Source organism: Dipodomys merriami, unplaced genomic scaffold (assembly GCF_024711535.1).
Source record: "Dipodomys merriami isolate MVZ:Mamm:240054 unplaced genomic scaffold, mDipMer1.0.p SCAF_5, whole genome shotgun sequence".
In the NCBI taxonomy this organism is placed as follows: Eukaryota; Metazoa; Chordata; class Mammalia; order Rodentia; family Heteromyidae; genus Dipodomys; species Dipodomys merriami.
This window is the reverse complement of record NW_027206068.1, coordinates 32,827,419-32,848,279: the sequence shown is the minus strand read 5'-3', so window position 1 is coordinate 32,848,279 and position 20,861 is coordinate 32,827,419. Positions and strand designations below refer to the sequence as shown.

Here is a 20,861-nt window from a genome sequence, read left to right as displayed (position 1 = left end):
TATGTAATTAAACAACATAGCCCATCAAATCAAGTAGGACATTTTGAATCTGTAATTTATACAATACTTATGTACAAATAACTAAGTAAATTGAGTTTTATGATCTATAGAAAGTTTTCATAGTTTTACCCTCTCTGCAAAGTTATTGATTACAAGGGGTAAAAAAGTAACTTGTGAGTGAAGAAAAATAGCAGACAGCTGCTCAATCAAGTAATTAAAGTAGACATCAGCAGTAATGAGACAGACCAATAGCATGTAATAAGAACATCATATAATTGCCACGATATTTCACATCTCAAACCATAAAACAGCAATCTAGGCATATCTAAACATTAGGCAAGTCTACTTGAGGGAAATTCCCCAATAACACTAAATTTTACTCCTCTACAAGGTCAAGGTTATAAAACTCAAGGGAAAATAAGAGTTTTTCAGACTAAAGAGACTTGACAATGTGTGTTTTGAGCTGGGTCTTTCACCATAAAAACATTCAGCCAACCAGTGAAATATGATTGAGACTATCAGTATTGGAACACTGATGTTAACTTCTTTTTTTCTTTTTTTGAAGTTCAGAAACTTTATTGAAATTTTTTAAGTAGGTGTATGAATTAGAAACTATTCAACAAAGCATTTTCCCAAAACAATACATTCTGTCACCCCTTCGTCATTCTCACCCACCCTTCGCTACCACTCATTCCCTCACTCTTTCTTAAAATTTTATTTTATTGTAATGTTAACTTGCTGATATTGGCTTTTGATGCCTGTCTTGGAGAATACCCTTGGGAGAAATGCACATTTGTATGCTGAAGAATGAAGAGACATTAGGTCAGTGACATATTCACTAATTGTTCAGGGACTAAGTCCTTTCCTCAGTTTGTGATCATTTAAAAATTCAGCAATTAAACAAGAATAGAAGTTAAAGAAATTCAAGTGATGGAAGAGAAAATACTTGAAATCCTAGTTCAAAAGTTCCTGAAGAAAACAAAAGCAACACAATAAAACCAACATGCAGAAGCATCATTTAAGAAAACTATCTTGTAACCAAACATAAGATGTCAGAAAAAAATATAATGTAAGACTGCTAAATTTGAAGCACATTCTTATAAACTATTAGATTTAATTTTAAAAATAAGTATTTGAAACTTGGCGCCAGTGGCTCATGCCTGTAATCCTAGCTATTCAGGAGGCTGAGATTTGAGGATCACAGTTCAAAGCCAGCCACAGAAGTAAAGTCTGTGAGACTCCTATCTCCAATAAACTACTCAGAAGAAGCCAGAAGTGGTGCTGTAGATCAAGTTGTGGAGCATTAGCCTTGAGCACAAAAAGACTCGAAGTCAGGGCAAGGACAGGAAAAAAAAGAATTTGAACTAGGTAGAAGAGTAGTCTATAAGAAAGTGATAGTAAGAAAGTGATCATCAGAGTGCAACACATATCTCCATCCCGTTTCATAAATTAACAAGGTAACATATTTTAAAAACTTGAAAACATGAAGACACAAAGTTAGATTAGTTTTTGTCCAGCAAAATCATCTCCTAAAGACAGAAGATAAAATTTAAGAAAGATAGAAGCAATAAGCTAATTCATCCCATAGTGTTTTCCTGAACAATTCCCAGCAGAAGGCACTGTAGATGACCAAAAATGCCATGAGAGATATTGGCATAAGAAATGGTGAGCAGCGGGGCACCAGTGGCTCATGCCTGTAATCCTAGCTACTCAGGAGGCTGAGATCTAAAGATCATGGTTCAAAGCCAGCCTTAGCTGATAAGAGTCCATGAGACTCTTATCTGCAATTAACCACCAGAAAACCAGAAATGGCGCTATGACTCAAGAAGTACAGCGTTAGCTTTGAGCTGAAGAGCTGAGGGACAGCGCCCAGGCCCAGAGTTCAAACGCCACAACTGACAAAAAAATAAAAAATAAAAAATAAATGGTGAGCATTATTACATATTAACTATTATATAAGAATATGGTTTATGACCAATATTATGTGTTCTGCAAATATATTTAAGAAGCAACTGCCAATTAAGACATTATGCTTTTCTTTTTGTTATTTTCATCTGCATACTGTCTCCATTTCTAAGCCACGTTACTCCTGCGTGTCCTGTGCTAATTTTTCTCTCTCAGTGTTTATCTCACCATCCAACCTAACGACCTGCAATTACATATTTACTGATTCTGCAACATAGCAGGCTTCTCTTTTCTTAACTTACAACACTCATTCCTCACTCCTGCAACAATCCCAACTAGCTTGTGAGCTTTCTGGTCAGCAACTCATCTTCCTTTTTTCTCTAGTACTGTTTTATCCATGTCTTCATTTAAGGCATAACTTGGTTATCTCATGAATGCTGAATACATTTTCATCTCTCTCCCTTTTAGACTCAGGAGAGGTCACAGTTGTCTATCCTTTGGACTATGAAGATGTAACAGTTCCAAAATCTTGGGTATTATACATTAGAGTTTATGACAATGAAAGAGTCCATTCAACCACTGGGTCATTCACAGTGATTCTACAAGATGTAAATGACAATTCACCTCAGTGCTCACAGGATATCTACACGTAAGTTATAATAGCAGTTGTCTGTTTTTCAGATTTTTGCATAGAGAGGGGAAGGAGAGAAATGAATGAATAAACAGCAAACCAATGTGAGATTGAAGTAGAAGCCTGTCATTCTTTATTTTCAGACAACACACACTTCATTTTCTCTTTTCGCTCTGTGTAAGTGGACTTATTTGATAGAAAGGCAAATAAAGACATAGACATATTTATTTTCAGCACTAAAGCCTCATTTAAAAAAGACTAACGCCAACTAGATGCAGTAGAATTTAAGTCATCCCTCAAATGGAGCAATGGAGATGCTTACTTCTCTTTAGATAGGAGAAATGATGTTTTATAATGAGCAATGAATTTTGTCTTTCCTTGAATAACTACCTCTCACTTACAACAACACATTATGAACAATAATGAAGACATGTATTTCATCACTTTATAGTAATAAAAATAGCACAAAATCCATATATAAAAATAGGGCCTTTGTTGATTCTCAAGAATCAATGTTAAGAGCCTAGCACAGATGGCTCACACCTATAATCCTAGCTACTCAGGAAGCTAGGATTGAGAATTAGAGGTTTTAAGCCAGACCACAAAGATAAATCTGTGAAAATTGTTATCTTCAAATAACTAGCTAATTATATAGTAAAAACACCATCTATGAGCAAAAAAGCCAAGTGAGAACTTGAGGCCCAGAGTTGAAGCCCCCAAACCAGCACCTCTTCGTTAATCAAAAAAAGAAAATAATCAATGTTACAACATCATCAAAATAAAGAATTGAATGGTGGCTATCAGAGGCTGGGAGAATAAGGAAGAGAAGACATGGGAAAGTTTGGGCACACTCACTAAGATACATTTAGAGAGAAGCAAGAATTTCTACTGTGCTACCTACCTCATAGGAGGGTAACTGTAGAGAATGGTAATATACTATATATTGTTTTAAAATGGAAAGAAAGGATTTTAAAAGTTTTTATCTTAAAGAAAGGATAGGTATTTGGGGAGACAGGAGTGCTTATAATCTATTCTAGACATTACACAAGACATGCATGCATTGATCAGCTGCATATACTTTTTATTTTGTGTGATGTAGAACAAATTATTTTACAAAATCAACATCTATATTGACTGGGTGCTGATGACATATACCTGTAATCATAGCTACTCAGGAGACTGAGATCTGAGGATCATATTTTGAAGCCAGTTTAGGTAGGAGAGTGCTTGAAACTCTTACCTTCAATTAACCACCAAAATGCTAAATGGTGCTGTGGCTGAAGTAGTAGAGTGCTAACCCTGAGCAAAAAGCTCAGACACAGTGCCCATGCCCTGAGTTCAAGCCCCAGACAAGTCCAAAAAAATTAAGAAACCATTATTTAGTTTGAAAATGGTTTCCCAGAGTTCTTCTGCTAAAAATAAAAGAGGAAAATAACAAAGCCATATATATAGAAGCTTGCCTTTACTTTCTTCTTGCTAGTAGTCTAGAAATTTATATTGAAGATTGTCAGAAATTTTTCTTTGTAGAGTATTCCTCAGGTTAACAAACTAGACAATCCATCTTTTATTTCATAATTTTACTGTAAAATTATGTTCAATTATTAAATTAGCAGCATTCTTCCTAAGCCACAATCATAGTTTTCTGTACATGTAAATATTGTTATACTTAAATATTGCTAAAAGTTTAAAAAATAACAAGTACCTATGCAGCATGTCCCTGTCTCTGATGAAAGACACAATGCAAATTTGCTGCCTATACTGTACAGCACTCTATTGTGTTATAGCCTGGCAATAGTAATTTATTCACTTGTTTAGTTTTAAAACAAAGAGAAAAATGAGAGGGGGAGAGAGGAGGGAAAGGAGGAGGATGAAGAGGAGGAAGAGGAGGACAAGGAGGAGGAGGAGGAAGAGGAGGAGGAGGAGGAGGGAAAAACAGAAAGACAGAGAGAGAATGTGAAAGACACTCCAAATTTTAATCACCTGAAAGTAGTATATAGCTTTCCCATTTCACCAGCAAAAACAACTGCAAAAGGTGTAGAGAGCTGGGATATACAGAAGAAAATCTGAATATTGGCAAGAATCAAGACCTAAGTAAATGTAATAGTCAGTAATTTCTCAACTTCCGTATTTAAAAATAAAGACAATGGTATAATACATGCATGAAAGAAAAGCATGGGTCAATTAATTCCAGGAGATCACAGGATCCAGGAGAGATCCAGGAGAGCTGCAAATTTTTGTTTTGTTCAATAACATACATGTCTTCCTAAATTTGCTGCTTTACTTCAGCAATGATGGCAAACCATTTCTCATATAGTTTTTCACCAACAATGCATTTTTCTTGTTGTAAAAATAGTTATTTAAGATGCAAACACATTCTAAGTCATCTTTCAGATTAAATATTATCATCTGAGTAAATCTAGATGAACATGTTTACCACATGTTTCTCATATTTTCCTTATTACAGATTTGAACTTCCTGAAAACATTCCACTTGAAAGTCTTGTAGTCTCTCTTACTTGCACAGATCAGGATGGAACTTTCCCCAATAACAATATAACTTATCAGCTGATTGCGAACCCCTTTTCAAATGAAACCTTTACTCTTACAAACAATGAACTGAAAGTAAGTCATTTAAAGTTGCTCTTTGACTGTGGCACTCTGATTAACCTCAGATAGACAAACATTTTATTTTTATTCTTATACAATTCTTAATGAACTACAGTAGTTCAAATAGCTGATGGCAGAATTTGTTCCTGGATTTTCAAATGAACCTGAAATTGCCAACAAAATATCTTTTAGTGAGATGAGAATGTTGGAATGCAATTTTGATCTTGAGAACTGAACAAGGAAGGCTATAAATTTTCCAGAAGACATGATAAAATGATGGGTCCTCATTTGGAATGTGTTGCTTTACTTTTAATAAATACAGTAAATAATGATTAAATTTCATATATATATATAAATAAATATATGTTGGACTATGCACTAGTTCACTATTTTACCAATTCAGAACAATTTATCAATTCAGATTTTATATAAAAACTCAATAAATTTTTAAAATTTGAGATGTAAGTCTATGTTGCTACTTTCAAAGTAATAGACAAAAGCTGTATTAGGCATTGTGGTTAACACAGCGAAAATTTGTTCATCTGACCAGTTAACTGACAAACAAATCAACATGGACTGGATGACTAAATAATTAATACCTTTTTAAAAATCTTGTTTTGATATTGAACCCATTGAAATTGGACTTCTATCCAAGATGCATTTCATACAAGTCTCTTTCAAGCCTCTGTCTTTCACTCTGTGACAAGAGTATCCAGAATTCCTTGCCCAATATCAAAATACTTTCAGGTCTGACTTCCAGTTCCAGGCTTCACACTGCTCATACCGCTAGAAATCCAACCTGGCCTTTCTATATCCCTATTACCCACATACATTACACACTTGGTAAATTGTGTTGATATTTCTTTTAGGAAGCAATCCTGGATGTGTCCCCTTCCCAGATCTGAACCAGGTGCTTCTGTATTCTCACAGTAGTTTCTGTCTCAGTTATTGAGGTACAAATCACACATTTCAGATCTCCCCATTAGAGAGTGAAAGAAAAAAAATACATTACTAAACTTACATCTGGCACATACTTAGCATTGGTGAGCTATGTGTTAATTGATGCTTGATTTAATGAGTAATAACTAAACAAAATTAATCTATTTAATAATCTGTAAGTCTTTGACAAGATTTAGTAACACATTACTGCCAAATATATCATTGTCACATTTTCCTTGTTTTGTGCTACTGGAAAATATTGTTAGTAGAGTAGAATATTAAAACAGATCTTTCTAAATAGCTTCATGTCTTGATAAGATAAAAATAAAACAATATGAAAATATCCTCCATTAGGAAATACAAAAATCATAGCATGATTAAAATTTTTGTATTCTTTATTCAAAAATCTCTAATAAAATTAAAAGATAGAAAGGAATAAAGCACACAGAACCCATAGACAATCAACAATATAGCTATAACAATTACTATTGGATATATTCTTATTTTGTCTAGCACCAAAAATAATTATATATACACACAAGTATATATACATATATATGTACAATGTGGCTTTCCAACAGTGTTTCAATTTTTAACTCCTAAAAGATCACAATTTAGACACAAAATTTCTATAACAAAATCAGCTACTTGTCATTTGACCATAAAGCGTCACCTGTATTGTACTGAGTGGGAAAATAAGTTATAACAGTCTCTCAAAAGCTGGATTTTTATAAAAATGAATGAAATTCTTATGGTAAATCACTGATTGATGCTCTAGCTGACTAGTAGATATGAACTTACCTGTTTCTTAATGAGTTAAACAATGGCACTTACTAGGTACCAGTAATGTTCCTGTAATTCTAAAGTTTTATCTTGAGTTGACATTTAATTATTACAAATGATTTCATTGCAATATGTCTAACATAAAGAAAATAACAAAGTAAATATTCATTTTCCTTAGTGTTGCTGATCATGTCATTTATTAGATTATTTCTCTTTAATGATTATTGATAGGAAAATGTCCCCCAATGTATTTATGAGCAAACTCATTGTTATTATTTAAGAATGTAATGCTTTTATTTCTGAATAATTAAATTAGCATATCTGCAAGTTATGAAGGATGGTAATAAAATGAAACACTGAATCACTTCAGAACTTGAAGATTACAAACAATGGTGTTGTTCCCATTCTCATCTTTCTGCTGGTCCTCTAGATATTTTTAATTATTTTGTCATTGCTTAGGGGATTTTAGTGTTTTATCATTTACTTATGTTCTTAGCAAATATTATTGCCATTGTTTAATTTCTGAATTTTAAAATTATGAAACAATCTATTCAGTCTGTTATGACTTGATATTTACATCATGGGCCAAAAGTCATCACTTTATGGAGGTTATCTTCCTATCTAATTGTTGCAGTGTTCCATTGGATGATTGTACCTAGACATTGTCATATTGGAAAGATGTGCACTTCTTCCTAATTTTTAATTGTCAGTTGTAATATTACAACAAATATTCTTGTGTGTTTGTCTTGCTGTTCTATTGTAAGGCAATTCCTAAGAACGGAGCTTCCATGTCATGTATGTAAATGTTCAGCTACATGAAGTAATGTCATGTTGTCTCCCAAAGTAGATGAATAGTGCTCATCAACAGAAAGTAATCATTATTCTTTTGCAATCTCTTTGTGAATGAAAACCCAGATTAATTTAGCGCTTTTTCCTGTTGGGTAATAAGATAATTATCACTGGTTTTGTGAACAAAACAGGAAACAATCCCACTGCTGGTGGCTCATGCCTGTAATACTAGCTGAGGCTGAGATCTGAGGATCAGGGTTCAAAGCCAGCCCAAGCAGGAAAGTCCATGAGACTTTTATCTCCAATTAACCACCAGAAAACTGGAAGTGGCACTGTGGTAGAGCACTATGCTTGAGCTGAAGAGCTTAGGGACAGTGCCCAGGCCAGAGTTCAAGCCCTTTGACCAACTAAAAACAACAACAACACAACAACAACAACAACAACAACAACAACAACAAAAACAGGAAACATTTAGATACTTTTTGTATGGAAAAGATAAAAATTCATTTACTCATTCTGATTTTTATTGTCCTTTCTGATTTGTATGATATACTCAAGTATTCTACAAAATATTCTAAATTTTCCTATGGATATTTTAATAAATGATCATTTATATTTAAAAATGTGTTAGTGGCTCATGCTTGTAAACTCAGGAGGCTGAAATCTTAAGATCAAAATTCTAAGCCAGCCTGGTCAAGAAAGTCTGTTAGACTATTTTTTGTATGTCTTTTATTGTAAAAATCCTGTTCAGAGGGGTTACATTTACATGAGCAAGGTAATGAGTACATTTCCTATTGAGCATTGTTGCCTCCTCCTTTGTTTATCTTCAAGTAACCATCGAAAAGACAGAAGTACAGCCTTGTCTCGCCTGGTAGAGAACTAGACTTTGGCAAAAAATACTTTAGGGACAGTGCCGAGGCCCTGTGATCAAGCTCCAGTACTGGAAATTGGTCTTTGATTTGGAGGGAAGAATGTGATTATTTTTTCACTTGGCAATACCATTTCTTTTCTTCTTTCTTTCTTTCTTTCTTTCTTTCTTTCTTTCTTTCTTTCTTTCTTTCTTTCTTTCTTTCTTTCTTTCTTTCTTTCTTTCTTTCTTTTCTTTCTTTCTTTCTTTTTTGTTGGTCCTGAGGCCTGAACTCTGGGCTTGGGTGCTGTCCCTCAGCTCCTCAGCTCAAAGTTAGCACCCTACCAGTTGAACTACAGAGCCACTTTGGCTTTTTCTGCTTATGTGGTGCTGAGGAATAGAACCCATGGCCTCATGCATGCAAGGCAATCACTGTACCACTGAGCCATCTTCCCATCTGCCCCTTGGCAATACCATTTCTAATAGTTTTATTTCTATTGTGAACTTTAACACCTCTGACATGTGGAAAATTTTGTGTATATGTTTGCTTTTCTTCTAATACTCAGTTTACTTTTACTTTTCATATTATAATTTATGCCAGAAAACAAGAGGCAGGAGTATTAATTGCCTAATTGATGGCTGGCTTAATATTTTCAATGTTCTTCATCTCATTTTATTTACTTAAAATTCAGACTATAGGACATTAGGATTGACAAGGACCGTAAAGAATGCCTAATTTATTGCTTGTTTGTGGAGAAACTGTGTTTTCCAATTTTATTAAATTTATAATTCCAATTTCTATAATTCTTGGAATTCTACAGAATTTAAGGAGATAATACTATTTATCTGTACTCTTTTGAACCAGCTAATTTCCTAGTTTCTACAGTTGACTTCTCTGCCTACTAAATGTCAACTGTTGAGAAAAGCAGTGTAAATGTGGTTAGGTATATAGAAGATCTCAGAAAAACTAGAGGAATAGTCATTCTTTCCTCTCTTGCCTCAGATGAGCTCAGATGTAGCTGTGGCTATGCCATGCTCAAGACTGTGTGGTTGTGCCTAAACCATGGAGAAACGACTTTTAGATTAATCCTTATGTTTAACATTTTAAAATGTTTTTAAATGTTTTTTATTGTGAAAATACTATACAGACAGGTTACAGTTACATTAGCAAGGTAATGACCACATTTCTTATCAAGCATTGTTGCCTCCTCCTTTGTTTTTCCCCTACCACCCCTTCCCTCCCAGCTCCTCAACTACATTATCCACCCCCCTCACCTAAATTGTAAAGTTTTTCAACATAGAATCTTGTACATCCCTCTTTAAACAAATTGTTTTTCCCTTCCCCTCCCCAAATTATACCAACATCAAATACAGTGAAAACAGGGGTTATACTGTGGGGGAGGGACATACAAAGCAACAAAAAAAAATCACATGGTAACTTATAAATGAGTTAGAAACAATAGCAAGAAATAAAGAAAACAAAACAAAACAAAACACTTGTGTCCCTACCTTAGGGTTCATTTTGTTTAACATCATCTTATCTGATCTTTTCTGCTTGTCCCAGACATACACTAGTTATTGCAAATAAGGAAAACTATGGGACCTATGTTTCTTTGGGCCTGGCTTACTTCACTTAATATAATTTTTTCCAAGTCTTTCCATTTTCTAACAAATGGGGCAATGTCATTCTTTCTGATGGAGGCATAGAATTCCATATATACCATATTTTCTTGATCCATTTATCTACTGAGGGGCATCTGGGATTCCACCTCACTACGGTTAGAATGTCTATAATCAAGAACTCTAATAACAACAGATCCTGGAGGGGATATGGCCAGAAGGGAGCCCTACTGCATTTTGGTGGGAGTGTAAACTTAAGGGAGCCCTACTGCATTTTGGTGGGAGTGTAAACTTGTTCAACCACTTTGGAGGTTCCTCAAAAGACTCCACATAGAGCTCCCTTATGACCCAGCAATCCCACTTTTGGGCATTTACCCAAATGATCACAAACAAGACCATACTAAAGCTACCAGCACAACTATGTTTATTGCAGCATTATTTACCATAGCAAAGATATGGAACCAAGCCAGATGTTTAAAATTTTTAAAGATCTTGAACACATTATGCGTTTGCCACACTCTTTTCAGGAGAACAAAGTAAAAGAGGAAAAATAAGAGAACTGTAGAGCACTTTTACAGAGCCAATCTCAAGTTCTGGTTTTCACTTTATTTTGCACCATGATCACAGAGCAAACTTTTGAGAAATGATTCCTGCTAATACTAACTCAGATCTAAGCCAATCTGGAAAAAAATGCAAATAAATTCATTAGATCTCTTTATCTTAAATATGCAATATATTAACTAAAATACTCCTTGGGTTATGAGATTATATCCAAATTATACTCATTGTAAATGGTAAATAACACATATAGCTAAGAGAATTTCATACTTTAGCAGTACAATTCACTGTAGAGAAGTGGTCCTTTCCCCTCATTCTAAGGCTGAGTGGGAACTGTGACTCTTGACCTCTGTCCAGGATCACTCGAGATACATATTGTCTATCACCAACCTAGGACAAGGTCAAAATTGAGCATCCGAAGAATGTTTGTACTGAGTGCATATAACATTGGCAATGGTAAATTGACAACTTGTCAACTTGTAAATATGACAGATTGTAAATTGAGCATAGTAAGAAGCATCTGGACTTATAAAGATATTTTATGGAATAGGAATCTCTATATCAAATGAATCAGTGTGCATGAACATCCCTGAAATAATATTCACTGATGATATTTCACAATATAACATGGTAATTATAAAGTGCCAAATATGTAGCTATAATAAGTTTAATTTTATAATAGGTCTATGGTGGATAAATTAGACAAACTTATTACTTTAAATTATTAAAATTAATTTATTGTGCTTTTAAAAAAATTAACAAGGTTATTTGAAAAGCAAAAACTTCATGTATGGCTTTCATTTGTAGGTTCATGCCTTCCTGGTTGGCACACTTATAGAGTACCACTTTCCCTTTTTTTTTTGTAACATATCTTAATTTGGGACTTATGTGCATGATAAAACCAATGTTTAGTCAAAAGAGAACAAGCCAATGATGTATTTAATTTTTTCATTTACAGGTTGGGCCTAAACCTCTGGATTATGATAATCCAATTTTTGCAGGAATGCACTTCAAATATACATTGTTTGTGAGAGTATCTGATGAAGGAAGTCCTGTACTTTCAAGTAAAGACATTATCAATTTGAAATATTAAAATAGTTTACATTCTATAAAAATATTCAGTACTTAAAATTCTTTGCAGTTTATCATATTTAAATTTCTTTACATATTCTAGTCATCTATTACAAATTATATAAATTGCTATTATCATTATAACTTGCTTAGTGAATTGCATTACAATTCAGAAAAGCCTAAATAAATGTGTAACTACAATGTAAGCCTAAGTAAATATGTAACTAGATTAGATATTGAAGTTCAAATATAGCACTTTGGAATTGTTAAAGCCAATATCAAAAGTTTCCTATAATTTTTTTTGTATTTTAAACATTTTCCAACACCTGAAGATTATTTTTGGCTCTTGAAGCTGAAAGCTAAATTTAGAATAGTAGCATTTATATATAATAATTTTCTAATAGGAAATTGATTTATTTGGTGGATGTTTTGAATCTAAGAACATTTTAAATGTTCCATAATTTAGGGGCTGGGAAGATGGCTCAGTGGTAGAGCGCTTGCCTTGCATGCCTGAGGCTCTCGGTTCGATTCCTCAGCACCACATAAGCAAAATGAAAAAAGCTGGAAGTGGCGCTGTGGCTCAAGTGGTAGAGCGCTAGCCTTGAGCTGAAGAGCTGAGGGACGGAGTCCAGGCCCAGAGTTCAGGCTCCACAACCGGACCCCAAAAAAAAATGTTCCATAATTTAAAAAACTGGTAATTTAGTAATAAAATATATCAAGGTAACTGTATTTCTGTAATCCATACACTTACATTTAAAAATGTAATTTGAGATGGAACTTAAAGAGGCAAAGTAAGCATTGTGGAAAAAGAAATACTATTGATCTTATTACAGTTTTGTATATGTTTTATTCCCATAGCAATTATTACAATCATTGTAAGAGTGAGTCGTGTAAACGAAGTGGATCCAATTGGAGCTACATCAGCATTCACCTTCAGTATATTTGAAAACAGCCCAGTGGATGCACTAGTTGGAAAGATTACTTTTACAGATTCAGACTGGCCACTTAACAATATAAAGTATACCATCATTGGAGGCAATGTGGGAATGTCTCCCAAATTTTACATTGAACCTGATACAGGTATTGTAATTACCATGATATAAATTAATATGTCTAGTAAAAATGCAAATATACCTATTCGAACCCTATTTTATTTAGAAGCTGTAAGCAATGAGGCTTCTTTCAAAAGCTTTCTTAACTCAGCAATGTTCACTTTAGATTTTTACTGGATTCATAGTATCTTATTTATCAAAACACTGAAGCTGTGATATTATTATTATTATTATTATTATTATTATTATTATTATTATTATTATTATTTTGCCAGTCCTGGGCTTAAAATCAGGGCCTGAGCACTGTCCCAGAGCTTCTTTTTCTCAAGGTTAGCACTATACTACTTGAACCACAGCACCACTTCCAGCTTTTTCTGTTTATGTGGTGCTGAGGAATCAAACCCAGGGCTTCATGCATTCTAGGCAAGCACTCTACCACGAAGCCACATTCCAGAAGCTGTGATCTTTGGTATACTGAACTTCAGAACAATCTATGAAAATATATGTGTTTTCAAGTACTTAAGAATGAACAGTAAAGGACTCAGTATTTGAATTTCACTGTAGCTGGATGATCATATAACACAAATTGATTTTCATTAGTTAATTTCTACTTGTTATTGCAATAATCATTTCATTTATATAATGATTAAACATAAATTGGAGATACTAGATAATCCTGAAATAACACATCCTCCATTGTTCTTGTGTAGGTATGATAAAACTACTGTCTTCACTAGACAGGGAAGCTGAGTCACTGTACAAAATAGTTGTGAGAATTACAGACTTGGACAATGATGCTCTCCCTGACCCTCTTAGACAGAGAAGTGTTATGGCCCAGGTGACCATCCATGTTCTGGTAAGAATGAGTCACTATTGTGACACGTTAGCTATTTTCATGGGCATTTTTTTATGTGCTAGCTACATAAAGCGATGGGTTTCATTGTGGCATGTTCATATGAGTCCATGATGTACTTCAATTATATTCTTACTTCCCATCAGATAACTCTCTCTTGTCTTTTTACCACTTATCCCCTTACAAGAAGCATATTCATGAGAAATATGGATACAAATTCAGAGAGACATTTTTGGTCCACAAATACATTCCCTGTAGCAAATAATGTTAAAATTGTCCTTATATGTAAATTAATCTGGGTTACTACTGACTTGATTTGATTGTTAAACTAATCTGAATGTACATAGAGTGCTTGATCTGCAGGTATATTTAAGCTCTCTGAAGGTATTTTTTATTAAAGGTATTTTCATAATTGAACATATACCCTAGAAATTTACAGTTTTACCTCTGTTGTGTCTCTGTCTGTGTTCAACCCTCTCTTGTTTTCACTAAAGAAATGTCTTAGTCTTTTCACAAGCATAAAGGACAGAAACCAGAACTTCTGAGTAGTGTTTAAAACATTCAGTGCAAGAACATATTTGATTTGGCTTCTTTAAGAGTTACATCAATGCAATCCTGTATATTACTTCCATTGATGCGAAGATACAGAAAGTGAAATTCTCCTTTTCAGATACTGCCAAACTTCCTTTATGTTATGATTCTTAATTCTTTTTTTTTTCTGCTACTTGAGTGCTGTAAGAATTCCAATGCTGGATCTGATAGAAAAGGCAATGACTTCTAATAAAAGAGATTTAAAGCCACAGACATTGCTTAGAGACTGTGCACACCCCAGGATGGTGAACACTTTCATATGTGTTCTTGGGGAACTCTATTAATAACGGTACATGACTCAGTGTCAGAATCCACCCCCACTGTAGGCTCATTATGTCTGGAAAACACAATAAGCCAGGCCAAAAGTCTTTGTGGAGAGAAATATAATGAAGTGACTCAAACGGTTTCAACCATGACTAAAGGATGTCGTAAATGAATAGAACTTCTTTCCTCATGCAAGCTTCCAATCATTCTCCCTGTGTGCATCTACATTCCAGCCTACAAAGGACTGAGTGCCTTGTCTTTGCCATTCTGTAAACGTGTGGTAGCCAGTTTATCGTGTGTGTGTATGTGTGTGTGTGTGTGTGTGTGTCCCCCTTTGTTCTAGTAGATAGGATAACAAAAGATCTTTTTATTCATCATTCATAAGAACATTGCTTTTCCCTTCTTTTATGGGACTAGAAGGGCTTAATCAGGAAGGAATATTTGATTTATAGAGATAAAGCAAAATCTATATACTTCCCATCATGATATAGGTGGGCTTAGCTTTGGATATTGATACTGGACTTAAATGTCTTTTCTTTAAAAATACTACCAACCAAACTTTGAGTAGAAGATATTTTTTATTCAGAAAGGCTCCAGTATACTACAGATTTTTAAAAAAACATATTATACTTATTTTTTAAGTTTAAAACTTGTTTGAAGACAAACAGAATAGTAATAATAGTTATACTACATGAATGAATCTAAATTTCACCTGTAAGAATGGGCAAATAAAAGGAGTGGCATTCCAACAGATATTCACTAGGCATAGATAGGGAGGATCACTGTACAAAGTAAGAACAAGCAAAAGGTTAGAGAGACTGTCTCAACAAACATACTGGATATATGGTGCACATCTGCACATAACATTCTGTTACGTGAGAGGCATAGACAGGAGGATCATGGTCCAAGACTCTCTTGAGATTTAAAACCAAGAGCCTATTTAGAAAATGATTAAGCAAAATTGACTCGCTGCATATGACACAATGGTAGAATACTTGGCTAGCAAGCGTGAGGATCTGAGTTCTCAAACCCACTACTATAAAAAATAGCAAACAAAAAAACCCAAAACATGTATGAGATAAAAATTCTTTATTATGATGATATATTTAGTTTTATACTATTATATATGTATGTGTGTATGATTATATCCACCTCAGATTTGTTTCTTGAAGCCTTCTCTTGCAATGGGATGTGTATGGAGGACATATTTATCTATGTTGGGAAGTAATTACAGTAAGATGAAGACTTACACAGGTGTTTCTGGTCTGATCTGATGAGACATCAGAGAATTCATTCTCTCCTATGGAAAGGGACAGAGAGAAAATGGCCCTGCAAGCCAGAAGACCCACACCAGAAACCAAATGTTACCATAACTTGATCTTAGACTATTGAGTTTTCTATAACTTCAAAGTGGTTGATGGTATTTTCTCGTGGATATCTAAGAAGACTATGAAAAATTCCATTTGTTTTATCAAGCTTTAAAGTATTAGAAAGCTATAGCATTAAAAGATATGTACCTATTAATGAAATGTGTAGTGAAATATAAAAGTACTTGATAGAACATAAAAATACAACTGGGAATAAGATAGCAGGGTGCTGATCAATTATTATATAAACTGGATTGGAAAAAATAGCCCATTTGGGGAAATGATGTACATAGAAATCTTGAACTGTTGAAAAAGAGAGAAATAACTGAAAGAAAATTAGTTTTTATCTAGTAAAAACAAACTAACAAACAGGTCAAAACAAAAAGAAAACCAAAACCAAAACAAAACCAACTTTATAGCTTGATCATATTTTGTCTGTTACACTACCCTATACTTGCTGACAAGAATTTGCGTACAAAATTGAAGACTGTTTTGTCTCCTGCAAAGAGCATGATAAATTTCCTCAGAGGATAGTTTCTAAATCATCACTGTCTCTTCTATGATTCTTCTTGAAGAAATTGTTCCCAAACACATGCCCTTTATTGCCAAACTAGAGAACTGTGTCTCTGCCATGGCCAGATGCTTACTTTATGTCTGGAACACGTAAAGATATGCCATTTTCTTTACACCTAAAGTTAATAGATCAATGACTTAAAATTAATGTTTGTACTTTCTTGAATTTCTGTGTAAAGTGTATTAACCAATCAGTATTAAAAGGCATGCAGTATCCATCGTAGGTTTTCTAAGGAAACCTAATTTTTCTAAGGAAAAATTAATTGCTTTGCTTTCACCATTAATAGAAAAGTGTTGAAAAGTGCAGAAATGGCCATCTGAAGTGTGAATGAATTAACAAAGGCTAAATGTTGCCCTTTGGTCCTTATTAGAGCAGGTTTTATGTCAAAGAAATGGATAATAGATTTGTTTATCTTCAACCTGATCTCTATTAAACACAATAGCCAGACATTAACCATCTGCACACAAATTAGGTGTCAATAGCATTGGAAAGTTTGTTTTATTATTGTGCCAGTACTAAGGCTTGAACTCTGGGCCTCTTACTCTTACCTAGCATTTTTGTTCAAGGCTGTTGTTCTATATCAGCCACATACCTTCCAACTTTTTGCTGTGTGTGTGTGTGTGTGTGTGTGTGTGTGTGTGTGTGTGTGTGTGTGTGTGTGTGTGTGTGTGTGTGTGTGTGTGTGTGTGTGTGTGTTCTGACAGACTTTTCTATCTAGGCTGGCTTTAAACTCTGAATCACAGTCTTCAGCCTCTGGATTAGCCAGAATTGAAGATGTGAGCCACCAGCAACTAGCTAAAATTTATTTTCTGCTCATTTCATGGCGTATAAAGCAGAGACAATTCAGCCAGACTATGCAGATTCAAATGTAAGATGCATTAACTACTGTATATATGTGGTGTTGCAAGGTACATTGAAACATTCTTACTTTCTTTCTTTTCAGTGTAACCTGATAATAATTACAGTGTGTACTACTGCAATACAAATTAAGTTTAAAAAAGGGAGTATTCGTAAAGCTACATAGTTATAGTAAGCCCTATGTACATTGTCTCTATTTCCATACCTGGAGAAAACTGAAAGAAACTGTGGTTCTGCTGAGTCTACAAACTTTATTAAGATTTCATTTTCATTATTTTCTCATCAAAACAAAGCTAGAAACCATTAAAGTGTGACTGATAAACATGTTTAAAATGGTCTTGTTTCTTATGCTTACAAATAAGAGCTAGAGCATGAAAGTTACCAAGCTGGGCTATTTTTTTAAGCATAATGTTTCTTGAATTGTTTATGTTAATATGAAACTAAAACTGTAAATCAATTTCTTTCATGCACTGAGTATGTCATTGTTTAAGGAATTTTAAAATCTAGCATATAGCACTAAACTATTACAGATTTTATTTATAAAATGTGTTCAATCATATTTTGAGAGAGAAAAAAAAACACTTTAAAAGGAATGCAGGCTGAGGGAAGCAAAAAAAGAACCCCTGCCATAGTTTAGAAGATAATCTGCATTGGATAGAAAATGTCCCAGAGTTTTTTTACCTCTATCTATTTTGTCTTTCATCTCTCTAACTTATATTGTAGAAAGAATTGTTGTTCCTTTCCTACGGTGTTCAGCTCTTGCTATTAGAATGTTTTCCTTCCTAATGGATTTCTTATCTCTATTTAATAAAGCATAGTTATTAAAATTAATGGATAGGAAGTATATGTATATACTCTGAGTAGAAAAAAGTGGATTAAGCCCTAAGTTTAGAATTTTAGAACTAGAAAAAAGTAAGGATAAGACTAAGATAAACTAAGGATAACAAAGGATAAAAATATATTATTCCTATTTTTTTAGGAAAAATTCCTCACAGTCACATAAATGTTCAAAAGTAATTTTTTATCATTTCCTAGACATCTAGCATTCTAAGTCATGGAAAGTCTCAATATTTGTGCTCTCAGATCCTATTTTACATTTTCTGATTGATCATCCACAAGGTGAAGGCCACATGACCCTGGGATGTAGACAGGATCCTGGTAATAAAAACCCAGTGTTTGTCCACCATGCCTTTGCCAGAAGATTTTCAAGAACCACTCATTAAAAATAGAACCATTATAAGACAAATGAAACAGATTTCTCAGTCATTGCTTGAAAAAAAAAAAAGAACCACAAAGAGAACTTCTTAACATTTCTAACTATGTCATAGTCTATTTGTTCCAAGTTACATAGTTCAGTTTTCATATGTATGAATTACTATAGCATGGACTCATTTGCTTTGCAAAGTGTAGAATTCTCTTTGGTGATAGATTACTCTAAGTAAAATCTGTACCAATTTATTTCTATTTATGAATCCCCATGCTTTGATAGTAATGTATAAATCTTTTAGGACAAGAAGACTTTTGGTATGCTCTGATTCCTTCATTTAGGTTATTAGAATATATATGATTGACTTGTTCTTTGAATCATTTAGGTTATTAGAATATATATGATTGACTTGTTCTTTGAAAAATCATTAGTATTGATTTTGGCTAAATTTCATTAAAACAATGTGATTTTTCTAACTGATAGAGTTCCCATTATTAATAATACAAAACAGAGCAGCTCAGAGAGTTCTTAGAAAAACTTAATATTCTTTTAAAATAAAAATTGCTACTTTAACAATAGAAATACCTGATGGAAACAAGAGCTTTTTAAAAATTAATTGTACTTTTTGTGTTTTAGTTTTTGTTGTTGTTGTTTCTTGGTCTTGTATGTAAGTTTATCTTGTTTGGGGAGGAGAACAGGAAGTACAGAAACAGTGTGACAAAAGAGTAAACTAATTGAGAAGTGATACTAGACACTGTGTTGGAAATGTGGGAGAGGGAGGTTGTGAGGGGAAAAAACCTGGAAGAAATAAGAGAGGAGGTGATTACCTGACTTATGCAACTGTAACCCTTCTGTACATCACCTTAAAATATCTTTTAAAAACACAAAATATGGTATTGAAATAGCTTGTACAATTCTAAAATTTACTAATATGGTCATTTTTATTCCAATATTAAGCAAACCATGGAATTAGCTTTTAGAAATGAATATCTCTTATTTTTTCAATAATTTTGTATTTTATTAGTATAACTGTCAAATTTCATTTTAATATTTATGCACACAAATTACATGGTTGTTGTTTCAATTTTCAACCTATTTTATTCGTTTTACTATCTCCACGTGTTTCTATTCGTTTTTTTCAGTAGTTTTGGGATTTGAGCTTATATTACTTTCTTACCACCTGAATCTGATTATCTTAATTTTTATTGTTTAATAGTATTGGCATTTAGTCTCAATACCTTGTAGGCACTCAAACTTAAGTTACACCTTTAATTCTTTTTATTTATTTATTTTTTGTCGGTCGTAGGACTTGAACTCTGGGCCTGAGCGCTGTCCCTGTGCTCTTCTGCTCAAGGCTAGCACTCTACAGCTTAAACCATAGCACCACTTCTGGTTTTCTAGTGGTTTATTGGAGATAAGAGTTTCATGAACTTTCCTGCCCCAGCTGGCTTTGAGCTGTGATCCTCAGATCTCAGCCTCCTGAGTAGCTAGGATTACAGGTGTGAGCCACTGGTGCCCGGGGCACGGCTCAACACCTTTAATTCTTTTTATTGGAAAACAACTGACCTAAGGATAATGATTCTATGTGGCACAAGGTTAATATATATGATTATCAGTAGATACTATGTTTCTTGGAAAATATATGGAAAACCCAGTAGTGACATATATACATATATAGAAGAATGTATATGTCTACATATTTTGAGTGGTTGACAGAGAAAAAAATGAAGGAGAATGAGAGAGTTTGATGGTTACTTAAAAAACAAAAATGTACATAAAGTGTAATTTCTTCTATTAAAAAATAAAAATTAAGCATTCTTTCCTAATGTAATTATTGAGTAGAAAATAAATACATCACAGGACTTAAACCATACCATGTATTGTAACTGGAATTATAAAATTCCTTTCTAAATTTTAACAAAATTGATATAAGTGTAAGAATATATATCTAAAAATAATAGTATATTTTTTCTGAAGTGGGAATTTACAGAGTATTATTATTATTATTTTAGATTATACTCTAGAAATGATGTTTATTATTGAAGTAACATTGCAAACTTGGGAATGGAATTTATTTTCTATACCGGTAATTCCCAAGTAGCATATAAACATTTTTGTAAACACTTTCCTATTCCATTTTCAAGTTATTTAATATACAATTATTAGCTCTGAATTTAGTTGGCCACTTTTACTACTTTTCAAGGGATTGCCTAAAATAACAGAAAATTGGGTGACTTATGTATACCAGGAATATGTTACATCACAAATATGGGAAGTAAGAAATAAAAATTGAGGTATCAGCACAACGATCCTCTTTCTAGTGTTCAATGGAAGAAATCAATCCAT

At 33.5% G+C, this 20,861-nt stretch overlaps 1 protein-coding gene across 1 annotated transcript in view; it reads left to right on the top strand.

Annotated features, from left to right (window-relative positions):
* LOC138810082 (cadherin-related family member 4-like) overlaps window positions 1-20,861 on the top strand; it is a 115,416-nt gene that overhangs the window by 43,371 nt on the left and 51,184 nt on the right. The window contains exons 12-16 of the mRNA XM_069997265.1: window positions 2,374-2,554; window positions 5,001-5,157; window positions 11,637-11,742; window positions 12,608-12,829; window positions 13,512-13,657. Of these exons, the coding sequence (XP_069853366.1) occupies window positions 2,374-2,554; window positions 5,001-5,157; window positions 11,637-11,742; window positions 12,608-12,829; window positions 13,512-13,657 (812 nt within the window). The remainder of the gene's footprint in view (window positions 1-2,373; window positions 2,555-5,000; window positions 5,158-11,636; window positions 11,743-12,607; window positions 12,830-13,511; window positions 13,658-20,861) is intronic.